Consider the following 14,965-nt stretch of genomic DNA (forward strand, 5'->3'; position numbering starts at 1 on the left):
TGCTTATTAGATCTAAGATCTTAAGGACATTTCTCTGGTTTTGTGAGGTTTCTGTTTCATCATGGCCATGTTCAGAAAGGTTTTGAGTGGCTGTCAAATTTCAGTCAGAGTTTGAATATAATTCTGATTTTTAATAACTTACTGTTTGTACCATTTCTACCACTCACTGAGGAAACTTGTTTTTGTTGCTCCGTGAAGTGTTTTGGGTAATATTTTTAAATGTGGCCGCACTACTGCATGTGATTAATGTATGTACTAAACCATCCATAACCTTCAGCAGACATTTAATTCATTACAAACTTATTTGTCTTAAACGTTTTGTGTTAAAACATCACCAGGAGAAACTGATTTCACCTGGAGAAAGTTGGGCTGCTCAGTGGCTTCACTCCGCTGCGTTGCAGACCATCGCGTGAGCATTTGTTTTTCAGAGACCTAAGATTATATTTACAATTATTTAATTTTAGTGAATTAAAATTTAACTTAAAGGGTATAAGAGGCTTTTGGACAAACAAGCAAGTATTTTAAAAGCAGCACTCTACAACACGGGTGCAACACAAATGAGCACAATATAGAAATACCTAAATGAAGTAATAGTGGATTAAAGTAGTAAATGTAATTAGTGACATTCCTACTGGTTAAACGCTTGCTCTAATCTCATGTTAATGAAAAATAACAGTACTCAAGCCCAATCGCATTATCACATCATTGAGTCATATCTGCCTCCGGACTTTTGAAAATGATGCTGCCTTAATATATATCATTGCTCTTTCTAGGTCAGCGTTCTTCCAAGTTTGCAGTCATGGCATTTCATTCTGTCGCAGTATCTAATGATTTATTTTGTAGGTATTACTGGAAAATAAAAGCATACGAGACACACTTCAATATATTTATATTTATTATTGTTACTTTTATTGTATTACCTGCAAAAATATATATAAAGAGAAAATAAAACAGAATAATAAGGAATATAAATAGCATTGAATAAAAAAAAAAACACCAAAAATTCATATTTTTTTTAAAATATAGATTTATACCAAAACTGACAGGGAAGAGATTTTGCTTTAGTTGCACCAGTGAGTTGAAGTCTCACCTGTAAAGCTAAGAAATATTTCTTGAACTGGGTTACACACAGACACAAAGAACAACATGCGAAACTGGCTGTTGCAGTATTTTTCACCATGACAAGAATGCAGAAGGATAACTCCTGGTATTTTTCCTTCCACTGTGTTTTATATCAAAGTAAAATACTGACAAAGTTAGCGTCCATTACAAAGACATGTATAGTGCATAAGGCAACGCCACAGTCATCAGTGTAAACAGCTCCAAATATCAACAATGAATTTACACATACACCAAGGGAAATGTATCGGGGGATTTAATAAATGTTGAAGTACATTTTTTGCTACTTCCTCTTAAGACAAAGTAAAAATCAAAAAAGTACACTGTGTAAAAAAAGGATTTTCTTAATCACTTTGATTCTTTTTGGTTAAGACATGCAAGCACATTTAGTATTTTTAATCAAAATCACATAACTGTAAAAAAGTCTATAAAAACAGAACAACAAATGTATTATTTTGAACATCGGGATCAGTACATATGGATTCATTTTGTAAAACTTACTGCATCACACCTGAAATCTGCTGGAAATATTAAATTGAAATGTATTAAACTGAAATGTATATTTTCCATTACAACATGAAATGTGAAAACCAACAAAGAAGTTATGGCTGTAATACAGAGGAGATGATATCAGCACAAACTTGGAGTACCCAGTTAAATACTCCAGGCCCTGTCATGTGACTAACAGTCAACAACTCACCCAATACAACACAGTTACAATAAATCCTTTAATAAAGGTAATAAAATAAAAGCAACATTTATATCTGGCACTTAACTGACATAAATTTCCACATATTAGCAAATATTAGGAAATCTTTGATAACATTAATGCAGTATGGCTTTACCCTGTAGCTGCAGGAAGTTTTCCTAAAAAATTCCAGGTGAGGAATCACAAGACATTTGTAGGTAAGACATTAAGAAGGAAAGATAGTTTTCAGAATAAATCACAGAAGGGGTGGCGCAGATGCTGAGAGGTCAGAAGTAGGTGTGCAGCTCTCAAGCGGCTTCAAATTGAAGGTGTTGAAGAAGCCAGACACCTGATCTGGGATTTCTGCCAGGACGCTCTGAGCAAGCAGTTCTTTAGGACACTGAGACAAAGGGCAGAGACAGAGCAACAGTGAAAGTGTGCCAAACACACACACAGAAACATGCAGTTAGAAAAGAAAGCAGGGAGGTTGCAGAGCTGCAGCTGTAATTTGAGCATAGCACCAAGAGAAGGTGTTTAAAGTTTAAGCTAGTCACATGTTCTTACAGCCAATAAAACCAGAACTAGAAAAGCTAGAAAACTTCACATGGCTTCGACAGAGTCGTGCATCATTAAGTTACCGTTTTGTGCTCATACAAACCTACAGTATATGATGACTTAATGCACCACGTACTGTGAACAATCAAGGCATGACATAACCTTGAAAAAGCAAGGTTACTATGATATTTATAAATCCTGATTGCAGCTCGGATCAAATGAAGGGAAGGATGAGGGGCACGATCAGCGTGTTGGTTGGGGTACTCCTGCACATTTTAGGTAGGACTCGGTTCAGTGGGGGGCTTCAGCTCAAATAACTTGAAGAAGGAGGCCAGTTGGTCAGGCAACTCTGCCAGTACACTTTGTGCAAGGGCTGCACTGCCCGCCTGAAATAAGATGTGCAAACATTCAAATGTTGGTGGTGTTGGTGCATCTGGACAAAGAGTGTGCTTTATAGCTTGCCACGGCTTACATTTTGGAACTTCCGGAATGGCACAAACTGCACGATGTCCCGCATGGCGTTCTCTCCTGTTGTCGAACGCAAAACTCCATCGTCTCCATCCAGGAACTCCATGGCACTGAAGTCCGCCCCTCCGACCCCGACGATGATGATAGACATGGGCAGACGAGAGGCGTTGACGATGGCGTTGCGCGTCTCGTCCATGTCCGTGATTACTCCATCAGTGATGATCAGGAGAACAAAGTATTGCTGTGAATCATCAGGACAACAGGAACAAAAAAAGCAGCAGAGTGGAGCAGTCAGTTGACATTAGGACTGCTTTGATTGATTCCAAACTTTCTGTGACTCACAGATGCAGTTTGCTGCTGCAGCGCCTGTCTTCCAAATTGGGCGACGTGGTTGATGATTGGGGAAAAGTTTGTTGGGCCGTAAAGCTTCACCTGAGGCAGACACTGCTGGTAGGCAGCAACCACACCCTCTACACCTGAAACACACACAAAAAACCATCATAAAGTCATGGGTCACAGTTACATGAAGGTGGATGAAATGTACCGTATCACCGCACTAAAGCACGTTGCTCAGACTGCAGGTTTACTGTAGTTGTGGTTTCTAGGATATTTAAAAGTAGAACAGGAGGCAGAGCCTTCAGCTTTCAGGTCTGTTTTATGTGCAAACAGCTCCCAGTTTGGATTCAGGAGACAGAAAACCTTTCTTCTTTTAAAATCAGCCTTAAAATTATGTCTTTTAATAAAGTTACAGCTGGATCAGGTGAACCTGAATCCTCCCTTATTTACACTGGAACAGGCCACTGAGGGCTTCCCATGATGCACTGTGTTTCTTCGTCACGCACCTCTTTAGACTCTCCATGTGTTAATTCACCACTCTGCATTTAATTATTAGTTATAATTCATCTTCGTCTTCTTCCCCTCAGCCCCAGCTGCTCAGGGCAGATCACTACCACTCACTGAGCCTGGTTCTGCTGGAGGTTTCTTCCTGTTAAAAGGGAGTTTTTCCTTCCCACTGTCGCCAAGTGCTTGCTCAAAAGAGGGTCATCTGATTGTTGGACTTTTCTCTCTAACACTGCAGGGTCTTTACCTTACAATACAAAGCACCTTAAGGCAACTGTTGTTGTGATTTGGCACTGTATACATAAAACTGTATTGAATTGAATTTTATACCCAAAGGTACGTCCATGTTTATTAAGCAATAGGTCACAACATAGAAATTAAATTATGAGAAGAACAAGATGCAAAAATAAATCTACTAATATGTTAAAATTAAAATATCTCTTATTTAGTGTAAAACATATAATTGTTTTCCCCGTGTTGCAGCTGTTCTGCACACTGGCAAATCTGAACATAGACTGACCTCCACTGTGCTAAATAACTGCTAATGTTTATACAAATCTCACATTACATTCAGTCTGTTATTACCTGCACAGAATGGATTGGATGGGTTGAAGTTGATGGGAAACTCGTGGTTGACCTGCACACATAAACAACCCAGATCCCAAATGATCGTATCTGCAATGGCTTACACTTACCTACAACACAAACAATCTTTCTGCCGCGTGTCACATGTACGCAAACATCAAAAGTGCAACAATCACCTGCCATGCAGGAGGAATCTGTGCTCCAAAACCAAAAGCAGGGAACATCTTATCACTGTGCAAAAGGAAGCAATACAAAAATAAAGACTGTTAATGTCAGTTTGTAAAGACCAGTGAACATTTAAAATTAAGTCTTTTCGTCAGACTCTTTACATTAATGTTCTTCATGGTTCTATTTAAACAAGACATCCTGGCCTTGCTTCTCACGCTGTTATGTTTTCACTTTGTTAATCATTTATTTTCCTGTAGTGCAAGAAAACTAGTGAATATCAGGATGATAAGCTGGTGCTCTGGCTTAATGCCTGTCAGCTGACATGCTGCATTAAGTGGTTTGCTGGGAATTCGGTTATCCATGCATTAGGAATGAACGCTCAAAATAACAGATAAGTACTGGTCAGATTATTAGTATTTTGCTGCTACTATCATGGTGAGAGCAGAGATCTATTATATTCATTCCCAGCAGCATATTCACCATGGGCCACCTTTGCTGCTAGCCCCCTCCCCTCTGTTTGAGCCACCTTTCTCCTGACTGACTCTCTCATTAACTTGAACAGGAGGAAGGTGGGTTCCTGTGCTGAGTTGGTAGTGTTCACACAGCCACGAGTAAAACAGTCTGAAGCTGGAGCTTTTGGCTCACAAGGGATTACATGCCCACACACTGACCTCATTATTTGAAACTTGTTGAATGTGGGCAACTAGTACTGTGATATATTAGATCTTTCAAGGCTTGTAAGAATGATTGTGAGTTTGCCAAAGGCGAGGTGCATATTAAGACTTACAAACGACATGTTAAATTGCATTGAAATTACTGCAGATGAACTGATGAAGTGCACAGAAACCTTTAAGACTAGAAAAGAAAAAGTTACGGTGGAGCTTGTTTTTAAATCGGTCTGACTTATGAAGGAAAACAGACTTACTTTCTGCACCTGCATAATCCTTTATGTATGTATTTACCTGTCGTAGTCCTGGATGACATTACCAACTGCCCAGATGGCTGCCAGGTACTCATTGTAGCCCTGAGGGTTGATGTAGTGGAGTGACTGGGGGAATTTGGGATCCCCATTGGAGCCTGTGAAGTCAATTGCGATCTGCGCCGCCCCCAGAGGGATGTGTTGCATTTTTTAATAAACGTCAGTTAATTATGAATGAATCATAAAATGTCAACGTCAGTTAAATATTTCAGGTGTGTCTCCAAATGATAACTGGAAGGATTCGGATTAACAAATAAATGTGAAACTCACAGTGAAGTTAATCTGACAGCCTCCCATTATGTAATCCAGAAACGTGTACTGCCTCACTATCTGTAAACACCACAAGAGTTACTGTGCAGTAGTACTTATCTATTAAGAAGGGTAAACATGTTGTTTTTTGTGCTCCAGCAGATAAACAACAGGACGAATGATATATCTAAAAACATAAGAAAACATATCAAACACATATTAAAAACATCTAAAACCAGAGTACCTTGCTTTTTTTTATGACGATGATGCCAGAGTTTTTATATCCTTTCTTCTTCTCTTTTTTTTTGCTGTTGATGCAATCAAATTCCGCCTGTGAAGAAGAGAAACACAGCATACAGGTGTCAGGATGTACTTCCCCCCCTCTGCTTACTCTTAAGCAAAATGTTCAAACTGGCAAACACACACACACACACACACATGAACTCACCGCAAATGTTTCTGTTGCCTGCTGGATTTGACTGAGCGAGGTCTGAAATGTTCCAATGAAGTCGTGATCGCCACTGTTGTTGTGGTCATAACAGTCAATCTAGCGAACAGAGACAGCGAGGAGAGGTGAGACTTGGAATCACCAAATTTTGCACCGAAATGATCAGCGGCGCTTGGAAATCAAAGTAGGTGAGGCAAAAGCATGGTGGGTGTGAAGCTTCAAATGTAAGGCGACTTCATGATACTAAAACGTCAACCAGAAACACACACACACACACACACACACACACACACACACACACACACACACACAGAGGCCATCTAAGCTGGCAAATGGGGTGACAGAGTTCCTCCTTTAGAGCGATTGCAGGACCTGCTCACAGTCACACACAGTAGATTCTGTAACACTTTCGGCATTGAGAGAACACAGAAAACACAAACAGCTCCATACACAGCATGGACATCTTAGGCCTCAGTCACACGGGCCTATAAACCAGTCTGTCGGTGACCCCTCAGTAACCTCTGTTGACTAGGAAAAATCTAAATTCCCAGACCGGGTGGCAAGTGGTTACTGAAGGTTGCTGGATGTCGCTACGTAAAATCAGTTGCAAAGATGGAGCTACACCAAAAACCTCCCCGTCTGTGGCAAGCAGTTGGTGTGGAAGATGCAAATTTGTCTGCAAACACGTGCTATTTGTTCTCCAATCTGTAGTGAAACTTGAAAAAGCTTCATTGAACATTTGAAAAAGGAAACGCGGATTGTCACTCCCAAAGCTAACGTTGTGCTTTAGCACTGCACTGACACTCTTCAATCGGCACAACTTTCACTTTGAAGGTGAACAGTCCCTGTTTCCAGTTTGCATATTCCACTGCCGTTTAGAGAATAGCTTGTGTTTGCAGACACATCTGCATCTTCCATTCAGTGAAGTGGCAACTGCAGCAACCCGCTAGCAACCAAAGCGATCGCAAGGATTGTTATGCAGCACCGTATTCCTCTTTACAACTAATTTCACACTGGTGACTCTTCAACAGCTATGAAAGCTAATGGGTAAGTAAAACAATGGATCCATCTTAATGGAAAACTTGTCCCATTTGGAAAACTGACCCCTTGGTTAGCTTACCTAAACCTTTATATCAAATTAAATAGAATCAGTGGGCTACTTTGAGCTTCTCCCTTATTCACAGGGGTCGCCACAGCAGATAGCTCTGTATGTTTGATCTGGCAAATTTTTTGCTCTTCCTGACACAACCCTCAACGGCTTTGTGTCTCCTCCCAGGATCAAAATGGGATATAGTGTGGAGCCACCAAATACAATCACCAGTAAACTTCATAAATAAACTTCATATCCTGTTTAACAGGAACATTTGAAGGTTCAAAAAGATGCTTTTGTCAGCTGTTTTTGTAATCAGAGATCATTTTTGGACATAAAGTGTTGTTAATTACATTTGATTAAAGGCGCTCCCAGACTGTGTCAGTAAACGATCAGGTAAATTTAACCAATGGGCCAAACTCCTTGAAAGTGTGCGTTCCTTTAAGATAGATGTAGATGCATCCAGGACTTGAGCCGGTCCTGTCACAGACCCTGCATCCTTCACATTAACAGCATTCCATGTTGACACTGTCGACAGTTACCTCACGTGTACTGCTGACTGGAAAGCATCTCTTCCTGATAAGTTTGCCTTAATAAGAGTTAGAGGATGGAAACAACATAAACCATAATAAAGACTTTAACTGAACAAACACACATCCATACATGTGCAATAACACTAAGTGCAATAATCCTTTCTGTCATCGTTGTATTTTTACTCAGTTGTATATAGTATTTGTATTTGTATTCTATTTTTATCTTATTGTATATTTTTATTCTATTTTATTCTACTGTATATAGTATATTATTTTATTCTATTCTGTACAGCTGTGTACTGTATTTATTCTTATTGTATTCTAATTTTTGCGTCATAACTTTTGCACTGTCCACTTCCTGCTGTGACAAAACAAATTTCCCACGTGTGGGACTAATAAAGGTTATCTTATCTTATCTTATCTTAAACGAATACTCACAACAAATCTTTAGTGGCAGTAAGATCAAGGATATGCAAGTTATGCAAGAGGGAGACAACAGAGGACGTTTACGGTTCAAATCTTTCGAGATGAAAAACGGTGAAGATAAAAGCTTCAGTAGTCATAATGTTTGTTCTTAGGATATATGTGTAAAAAAAAACAAAAAACTTTCTAACGATGCCTATGTTGTCTCCCTGCTACACTGGCTATCAGCCAGTGTGGTGTTTTAAACATCAGCACCACTCCAGAATTTCACAATTAGTGCATAACAACTTTCCAGTTTTACTGGCTGCTTCACATCATTCAGCTCTGCAGACAGTTAGGAAAAAAAGAAACCAGCATACTTTATGTGTGTATGAGTGTGCGTACCTTGATAGGTTTCTCAACATCGCCTGCGCAAAGTGACTGAATTGGGATTTGGAATGGTCTCCAAACAGGATTTAGGTTATTTTTCACCACCTGCACAACAACACAGATACAGAAAGACTTCCTCTGTTGGGAGATGTAACTGTACAAACGTAAAACACTTTCCCCGTGCGCCAGAAAGCCTCAAACACAATGAGTGCAGGTTTACCTCTGTCCTGTGAGCCAGCTGCCATCCAGTTTCTGTCTGCTTGTAGAATTCCAAGAAAGGGTCGGATTTGCCAAAAAAATCCTGGAGATAAAAGGGAGGAAAAAGCAGGCAAACACAGATTACACTGTAAATTCTAAAGTGAGGATAAAGTGATGACATGTTTTATACCACCATAACACGATATCGATCACTGCTCATCAGCTGCCTTTACCCTTTTTCACCTGGAGTTACGTCCAGCTAACTGTGTCCAAGAGTCATTACTAAACTAAACTTACTAAACAGGCACAGCTCGAGTTGTCCAATCACATTTCAGAGAATTTTCAGATTCAATAATCTTAGCTGTCACATCCCTGACACTTAAAAAGTTTGGCTTCACGTGGAAATGTCTTCGTTTGGGAAAGAAAGACATTTGTATTTTTGCATTTAATAGAACTTTGAATTGATCAGAAATGCTATCAGTGACAATTAAAGGTTAACGGAGACATTCATCAAAAATCATTTTGAAAAGATCCACATTCTGTAGGTGCACATTGTGTTACCTAATGCACACCTAACGGATCAAACACATCTGAACCCGGACAATCTGTCTCTCAGAATCCAGAGGCCGACCAACGATCTGTAAGGTCTCTTTTCCCCCCACTTGCTAAATTGTACTCTGGTTCCTATTCTAGGGTGACTGTAGCTCATGAGGTCATGTGCTGGTGGGAAGGTTGGTGGTTCGATCCCTGTCTCCCCCTCTGTGATGCATCTAGGGGCAAGATACTAATTCTAAGTTGCTCTCTGATGCATCTGTCACAGTATGAATAGAAAGCACTTCAAAGGATGGTTGGAGGTGAATGTGGCATGTTGTATAAAGCACTTTGAGTGCTCTGGGTGAGTAGAAAAGTGCTATATAAGAATCAGTCCATTTACCATATCTGTCCTTCTATTCTGGGAAGAGCATTGTTCTCTGCAAACTCTCACCACTGTGTGAAATCATTGAGAAATGCCTGCATGGAGTGGCAATCCTTGTTTTAAAAGGAAGAACAGTCTGGCTAATTTTCTGGCCTTTTAACACAATACACTTGCAGCTTCATGAAAAGTTTCCCAGTACAACAGATTATGGTGGTTTGTGAGGAAACTGGTACATGCTTCCCTATGAATTCAACTTCCCAATTGCTATGATTTCAACTCTTAACTAACTAAATTGTTGGTTGTGTAATCCAAAAAATGTGTCACTGAAACAAAGCTTTTCATTGGAAACACTGCAAATGTGTGCCTACGACCACTGATTCTCACCCAAAACAATTTTAATCAGTTCAAGTGCTTTTCTTTAAATATAAAAAAAACCTTTCAAAGTGGCACAAACTTTTGATGAGTGGTGTTAAATGTTTTTCTAATCATAAACTGTGACCAGTAAGAGTCAGTAACTTCAGTCAAATCATCCGCGTAAAGATTTCTGATTACAGGAACATAATTCCTTCTAGTCTAAGACACCTTCTTGTCCAGTTTTCTTGCTGCGACTTCAAATGCCACCACTCTGTTGTCAGTCATTTCTTCTGCACATATCTAGAGAGCAAGAAGCAGTTTTGCATTAAAAATGTGAAATAAGTTCACTCAGATTTCACCAAATCACTGCGTCCCTCACTCAAAGAAACTCACAGTAATGGTTCCCTTTCCTGCAGGCATCTTGTCCTTCTTAACAAGTGGTTTTGTTAGTTTTCTTGAGGACACGATCTGAACAGAAAGACACATCTTAGTCATCACTAAACAACGCCAATACCACTTCCCACCACTTATAGCTCTTTCAGTATATATATAGACAAATGGCTTGTAATGAAAATCAAAGATGGCAAACCTGTCCCAAGGTACACTCCAGCTGTCCCAGGAAGTCAGCCTCTTGCAGACTGCAGTTTTCAGTATCAATATCGTGCACTTCAAACCTCAACTTCTGCACCATCTCAAAGTAGTAGTCGAGGACAATAGGCTTGGAAAACTTGGGACTGAGGCAGTTCTCGATTTTCTCCGTGCGACCAACCTAACACAAACACGTTTCACAGTCAGGGATTTTCTTTTAGGAACTTTTAAAGTTGAGCTGTTGCCCTAAAACTGGAAATTGATAACTCTAATTTTTTTAAGAGTAAGGCCTTTCAAATCCACACAACAAAAACCTACTTACCTCAAACCAGTGGTTTCCAGAGGAGTTCATGAAAAGCACGCATAGAGGGTCGGACTTTGAGAATGCATCCATGTCGAGCAGATGGTCACAGGAGATGCTCAGCGACACCTTGGTCACACAGTCTGCGACCCTCGTCTGCTGGACTCCAACTGCCGCCATCGCAGCCCGGAAACGCTCAACTCACAAGAGCTGATAACCATAAATGTGGGTAAACAGAAAATGAACATGGAGAACATAGAATACAGTATTGTGCAAAAGTCTTGTGCCCCCCTTAAACGTTTCATTTAAAATAGGTGCAGCAATTTACTGAAAGATGCAAAGATACATAAATTCAAATGAACTTGGAAGTCAGTGTCTGGAATTACTGCCTTTATGCCTCAATGGAGCCAGAACTCTCTTAGGCAAGCTCTATAGTAATTTCTGTGATCTTCAGGAACAATTCTCCAGGCTTTCCAGGCAGGACTTTTAAAGCTTTTCTCCGATTTTGTCTCCTTTTGTTCTGTTCTTTGTTGAGATGATCCCAACTGCTTCCATCGGCCCCTCTGGCCATCACCAGAGGGGCCGATGGCGCGATATGGCAGCCTCGCTTCTGTCAGTCTGCCCCAGGGCAGCTGTGGCTACAACTGTAGCTGCCTCCACCAGTGTATGAATGTGAGAGTGAATGAATAGTGGTATTGTAAAGCGCTTTGGGTGCCTTGAAAAGCGCTATATAAATCCAATCCATTATTATTATTATTATTATGTTCAAATCTAACAGGCGGAGGCCAATCCATGACTGATATGGTTCCTTTGTGTGTGTGTTTTTTACCCGGGTATGTTTTTAGTTATTTGGCAGTGTGTTTGGGATTATTTTCAGGCTGAAAAATGAAGCCACTGCCAATCAGACGCTTTACAGATGCTACAGGTAAGGTGGATCAAAATCCTCTTCTGCATTCATAATTCCATTGACTTTGAGAAAATCTCCAATACATCCACAATATTTTATCCATGGCTATAAACACACACCTCTCTCCTGACCTCCTCTGGTTTTTTATTTTTATTGTTTTATAATTTAGACAGTTGCTGTGCGAGCGTGCAGGTGGTTTCTCATTCAAGTCAATTCACTTAAATTTTATTTATTTATAAAGCACCAAATCACAACAACAGTTGCCTCAAGGCACTATTGTAAGGTAAAGACCCTTTACTAATACAAAGCAGAGAGAAAACCCCAATCATATGACTCCCAATGAGTAAGGGCTTTGGTGACAGTGGGAAGGAAAAACTTCCTTTTAACTGGAAGAAATCTCCAGAAGAACCTAGCTCGAGGAGGGGCAGCCATCTGCAGCCAGTTGTTTTCTCTGCTGCTCTTCCCTCTCTCTTGACGATGTGCATGGAGAAGTAACTGTGCAGTTACTTCACGTGAAGTAACTGCACAGAATTTCTGTTTTATGTAAACAGCTTTGGCGGAATAAACCCACTTCAGCTGGCAAAGGAACAACCAACTCAATTAAAACACTTAATTCACACCACACAACGCCGATTGCAGCAACATAGAGTTGAAGGCCAGACTAGCTACACACACATGCAAATTAAAGGCTAGGTTTTTTTGGGGGGGTTTAAACCTCCTGGTTTCTAATGTAATTGTTTAAATGCACATAAACTGTACTTGCTGTCACCTGCACCTAGACTGAAACATAACTTTGCTGTTTACATGTGTCCAAAAACCTTTAGGCGTCTGCAGTACCGGGGGAACCTGTCACGTTCAGTGTGACTGTAAGTTTAGGGTACCCTTGGTTCAGCTGCTAGGTGTTTTTTTTAAAATTTTAATTGTTTTGTTTTTATGGCTCATAAAAAACTATTTGAATAGCAGACTTTTATTTTTTATGTAAAATTGTTAGAAGCTTTCTGATGTTGTCTACTTGTTAACAGAATTAAATGTTCAGCCACAGGATTTGTCATTGTAAAACAAATCTCATTTTAAATGGGTGATATAACATATTATTACATTAATTATGCAATAAAAGCCCCAGATTTTTACCTTAAAGTCACATAATAAAATTAAGTATAAATAAAGTAAATAAAGTAATCTGGGCGCTACAGCTTTAAGCAGCTTCGCGCGCTCCCGCGGGCGGCAATTTCTTTTTGGCACAACACCTGGAGCTCAGGGGCAAAACAATCGCATGAGTGCTGCTGTTTGACTGAGGAAGAATAAAGTCTATATTTAATGTCAAAAACCTCTTTTTTCTAACATCTGTATTTCCCTGTTTTAACTACAGAAAGTTTTCATTATGTCATGATTGTATATTTCCATGATTTCATGGTATTTTTTCAGGCGCTCCAGCTACCGCAGTATTGCTGTTTTGCCACAGCTGTTTTCTTTTTTTAAAGGCTGTTTTAGATGCTTTCTTTCTTTCTTTTTTATTGTTTTGTTTGAATGGTTCACAGGTCAGTGTTAAATGGCTTAACAAACACAAAACATTCCTGCGAAAATGGTCAGGTACAAGGACCGGACTGAGGAGTGGTCAATGTCCAAAGAGAAAGCCTGGTGAACGATTGCTCAAGAACCTACATAAATGTGTGGCTGCTTGGAAGCGAAAAATAAAGAAATCAGTGATGACTCAAGACTTTTGCACAGATTATTTGTCAGCCAAATAATCAGTCACCATATTATTGATCTATTACATTATATTAAAACACATGATTAGTATTTTAGTGTAATATCTGTTAGCTTTCTAGTTAATGTTCTCATTCAAAGCCATTTAGAAATTACAGATGTACTAATAATAATGCACAGTCAGTGGAAGATGCTTTTATATACATGATATGTTATACATTGTATTTTAATGTACATATTACATTTGGATTTGGGTTGATCATTTACATAAAAACCAACCACCATGAAGCAGTGGAGGACGTGACCAGCAGGGAAATACCAGCATAGAGAATGAATCATATCCGTTATATCAAAATATCTATGCCGATACTCCCCTCAACACGTGTTTCCATGTATTTTGCAACTATCTTTGTGTTATTGTTCATACTCCGTGTTCTACAATATAATAAAACTAATCCTTTTTGGTCACTTAAAACATCTTTATATAACTGTCAGCGTATATTTGTTGGGACTTCTGCTGCCTTCTTGGCCTGACCTTTCTTGAAAAAGACGTTTTAAATGTCAATGAGACTTTTACACTGATAAATAAAGAATTTATCAAAGTTGCTTTGCCAAAAAAAAGGCTGAAGCTTCCATCTCGTGACAGAAATATCCTTTCTATCTTAAAAATGTCTCGATATCATTCACGAGATATGTTTGACACACATTTCCCAGATTATAGAACAAGAAGTCAATCCATCAGAGACAACTGACAAACATTATTACATAGTAAATAAACCTTAATTAACGTTACAATATTAGATTTAGTTGCCTAAAAACTTCTCTAAAGAAACACAGAAAGGTTGTGGCTGTTCACATAAACACCACGCGAAAAGCCACACCTACGAACTCTGTCGTTAAGTTGAATGGGTTTATTATCAGCGACAGTCACATGACGCGAGAAAAAGTATATACACACTCTGTGGGAATTCATCAGCAGCGCTTAAACTCTTGAACAATTGCAAATGTCAAGACTAGCGCGGTGGTCGCTTACCTCGTAAGCCTGCTTGCTAGCGACACTGCTGCGGTGCTGTGGTTTGTTTCCAGCTGCTGCAGCAACAGCACAGCTAGCTCGGTGGTGGTGGGCGGAGTCCAGTGCGCTCACTTCACGTACCGACCGCAAACACGACCTCCCAAATCAACTGTACGAACTACATGAGACCAAAAGGTATAAAACTCACACACAAACACATATACTGTAAAAATAATAAACAAGGACACAACTTTTGCCATTACGAAGTCAGCCCAAAAGCTTATAATAGCCATGCGGGTGGTGTATGGAGGACTATTAGTGTCGCGGAAATGACAATGACCTATTTTATTTAATAGTAAACGATAAAAACACATGAATTCGTACATTTATTTAGAATTAAAGTGACACCATAATTTAAGTAAATTACCAACCAGCTCACTACTTCGTGTTCACGTGATCGTTGAGCCC

General features: G+C 39.6%; 1 protein-coding gene across 3 annotated transcripts; it reads right to left on the reverse strand.

The window, feature by feature from the left end:
• Positions 1 to 1,357: 1,357 nt before the first annotated feature.
• On the reverse strand, positions 1,358 to 14,618 carry LOC146701247 (copine-3-like). 3 transcript variants are annotated; one of them, XR_014922160.1, is made up of 17 exons: positions 14,519 to 14,618; positions 10,893 to 11,081; positions 10,572 to 10,751; positions 10,376 to 10,450; positions 10,211 to 10,282; positions 8,735 to 8,815; positions 8,530 to 8,619; positions 6,100 to 6,198; positions 5,896 to 5,982; positions 5,673 to 5,732; positions 5,386 to 5,519; positions 4,432 to 4,486; positions 4,256 to 4,307; positions 3,173 to 3,306; positions 2,835 to 3,071; positions 2,466 to 2,748; positions 2,145 to 2,207 (listed from the first exon to the last, which is right to left on the reverse strand). XR_014922160.1 is itself a non-coding variant. In XM_085467581.1 (16 exons), exons 2-16 carry the CDS (start codon positions 11,049 to 11,051, stop codon positions 2,064 to 2,066), a joined length of 1,659 nt encoding a protein of 552 aa, XP_085323707.1. In that variant the 5' UTR covers positions 11,052 to 11,081; positions 14,519 to 14,618; the 3' UTR covers positions 1,358 to 2,063. The 3 variants fall into 3 exon arrangements, 2 of the variants coding, with proteins under 2 accessions (XP_085323707.1, XP_085323708.1); XM_085467581.1 differs by lacking the exon at positions 2,466 to 2,748 and having other exon boundaries at positions 1,358 to 2,207; XM_085467582.1 differs by having other exon boundaries at positions 2,140 to 2,748.
• Positions 14,619 to 14,965: the final 347 nt, after the last annotated feature.

This window comes from Copadichromis virginalis, linkage group LG9, assembly GCF_057382275.1.
Source record: "Copadichromis virginalis isolate Kocher_CV1m ecotype Utaka linkage group LG9, C_Virginalis_male_GT1.1, whole genome shotgun sequence".
NCBI lineage: Eukaryota > Metazoa > Chordata > Actinopteri > Cichliformes > Cichlidae > Copadichromis > Copadichromis virginalis.

Coding starts and splice junctions, on each gene's coding strand:
- LOC146701247 (XM_085467581.1), bottom strand. CDS start 11,051: ATGGCGGCAGTTGGAGTCCAGCAGACGAGGGTCGCAGACTGTGTGACC. Junction 8,620..8,734: donor AGCTGGCTCACAGGACAGAG/GTAAACCTGCAC, acceptor GTTGTTGTGCAG/GTGGTGAAAAATAACCTAAA. Junction 5,520..5,672: donor GCTGTCAGATTAACTTCACT/GTGAGTTTCACA, acceptor GGGGCGGCGCAG/ATCGCAATTGACTTCACAGG.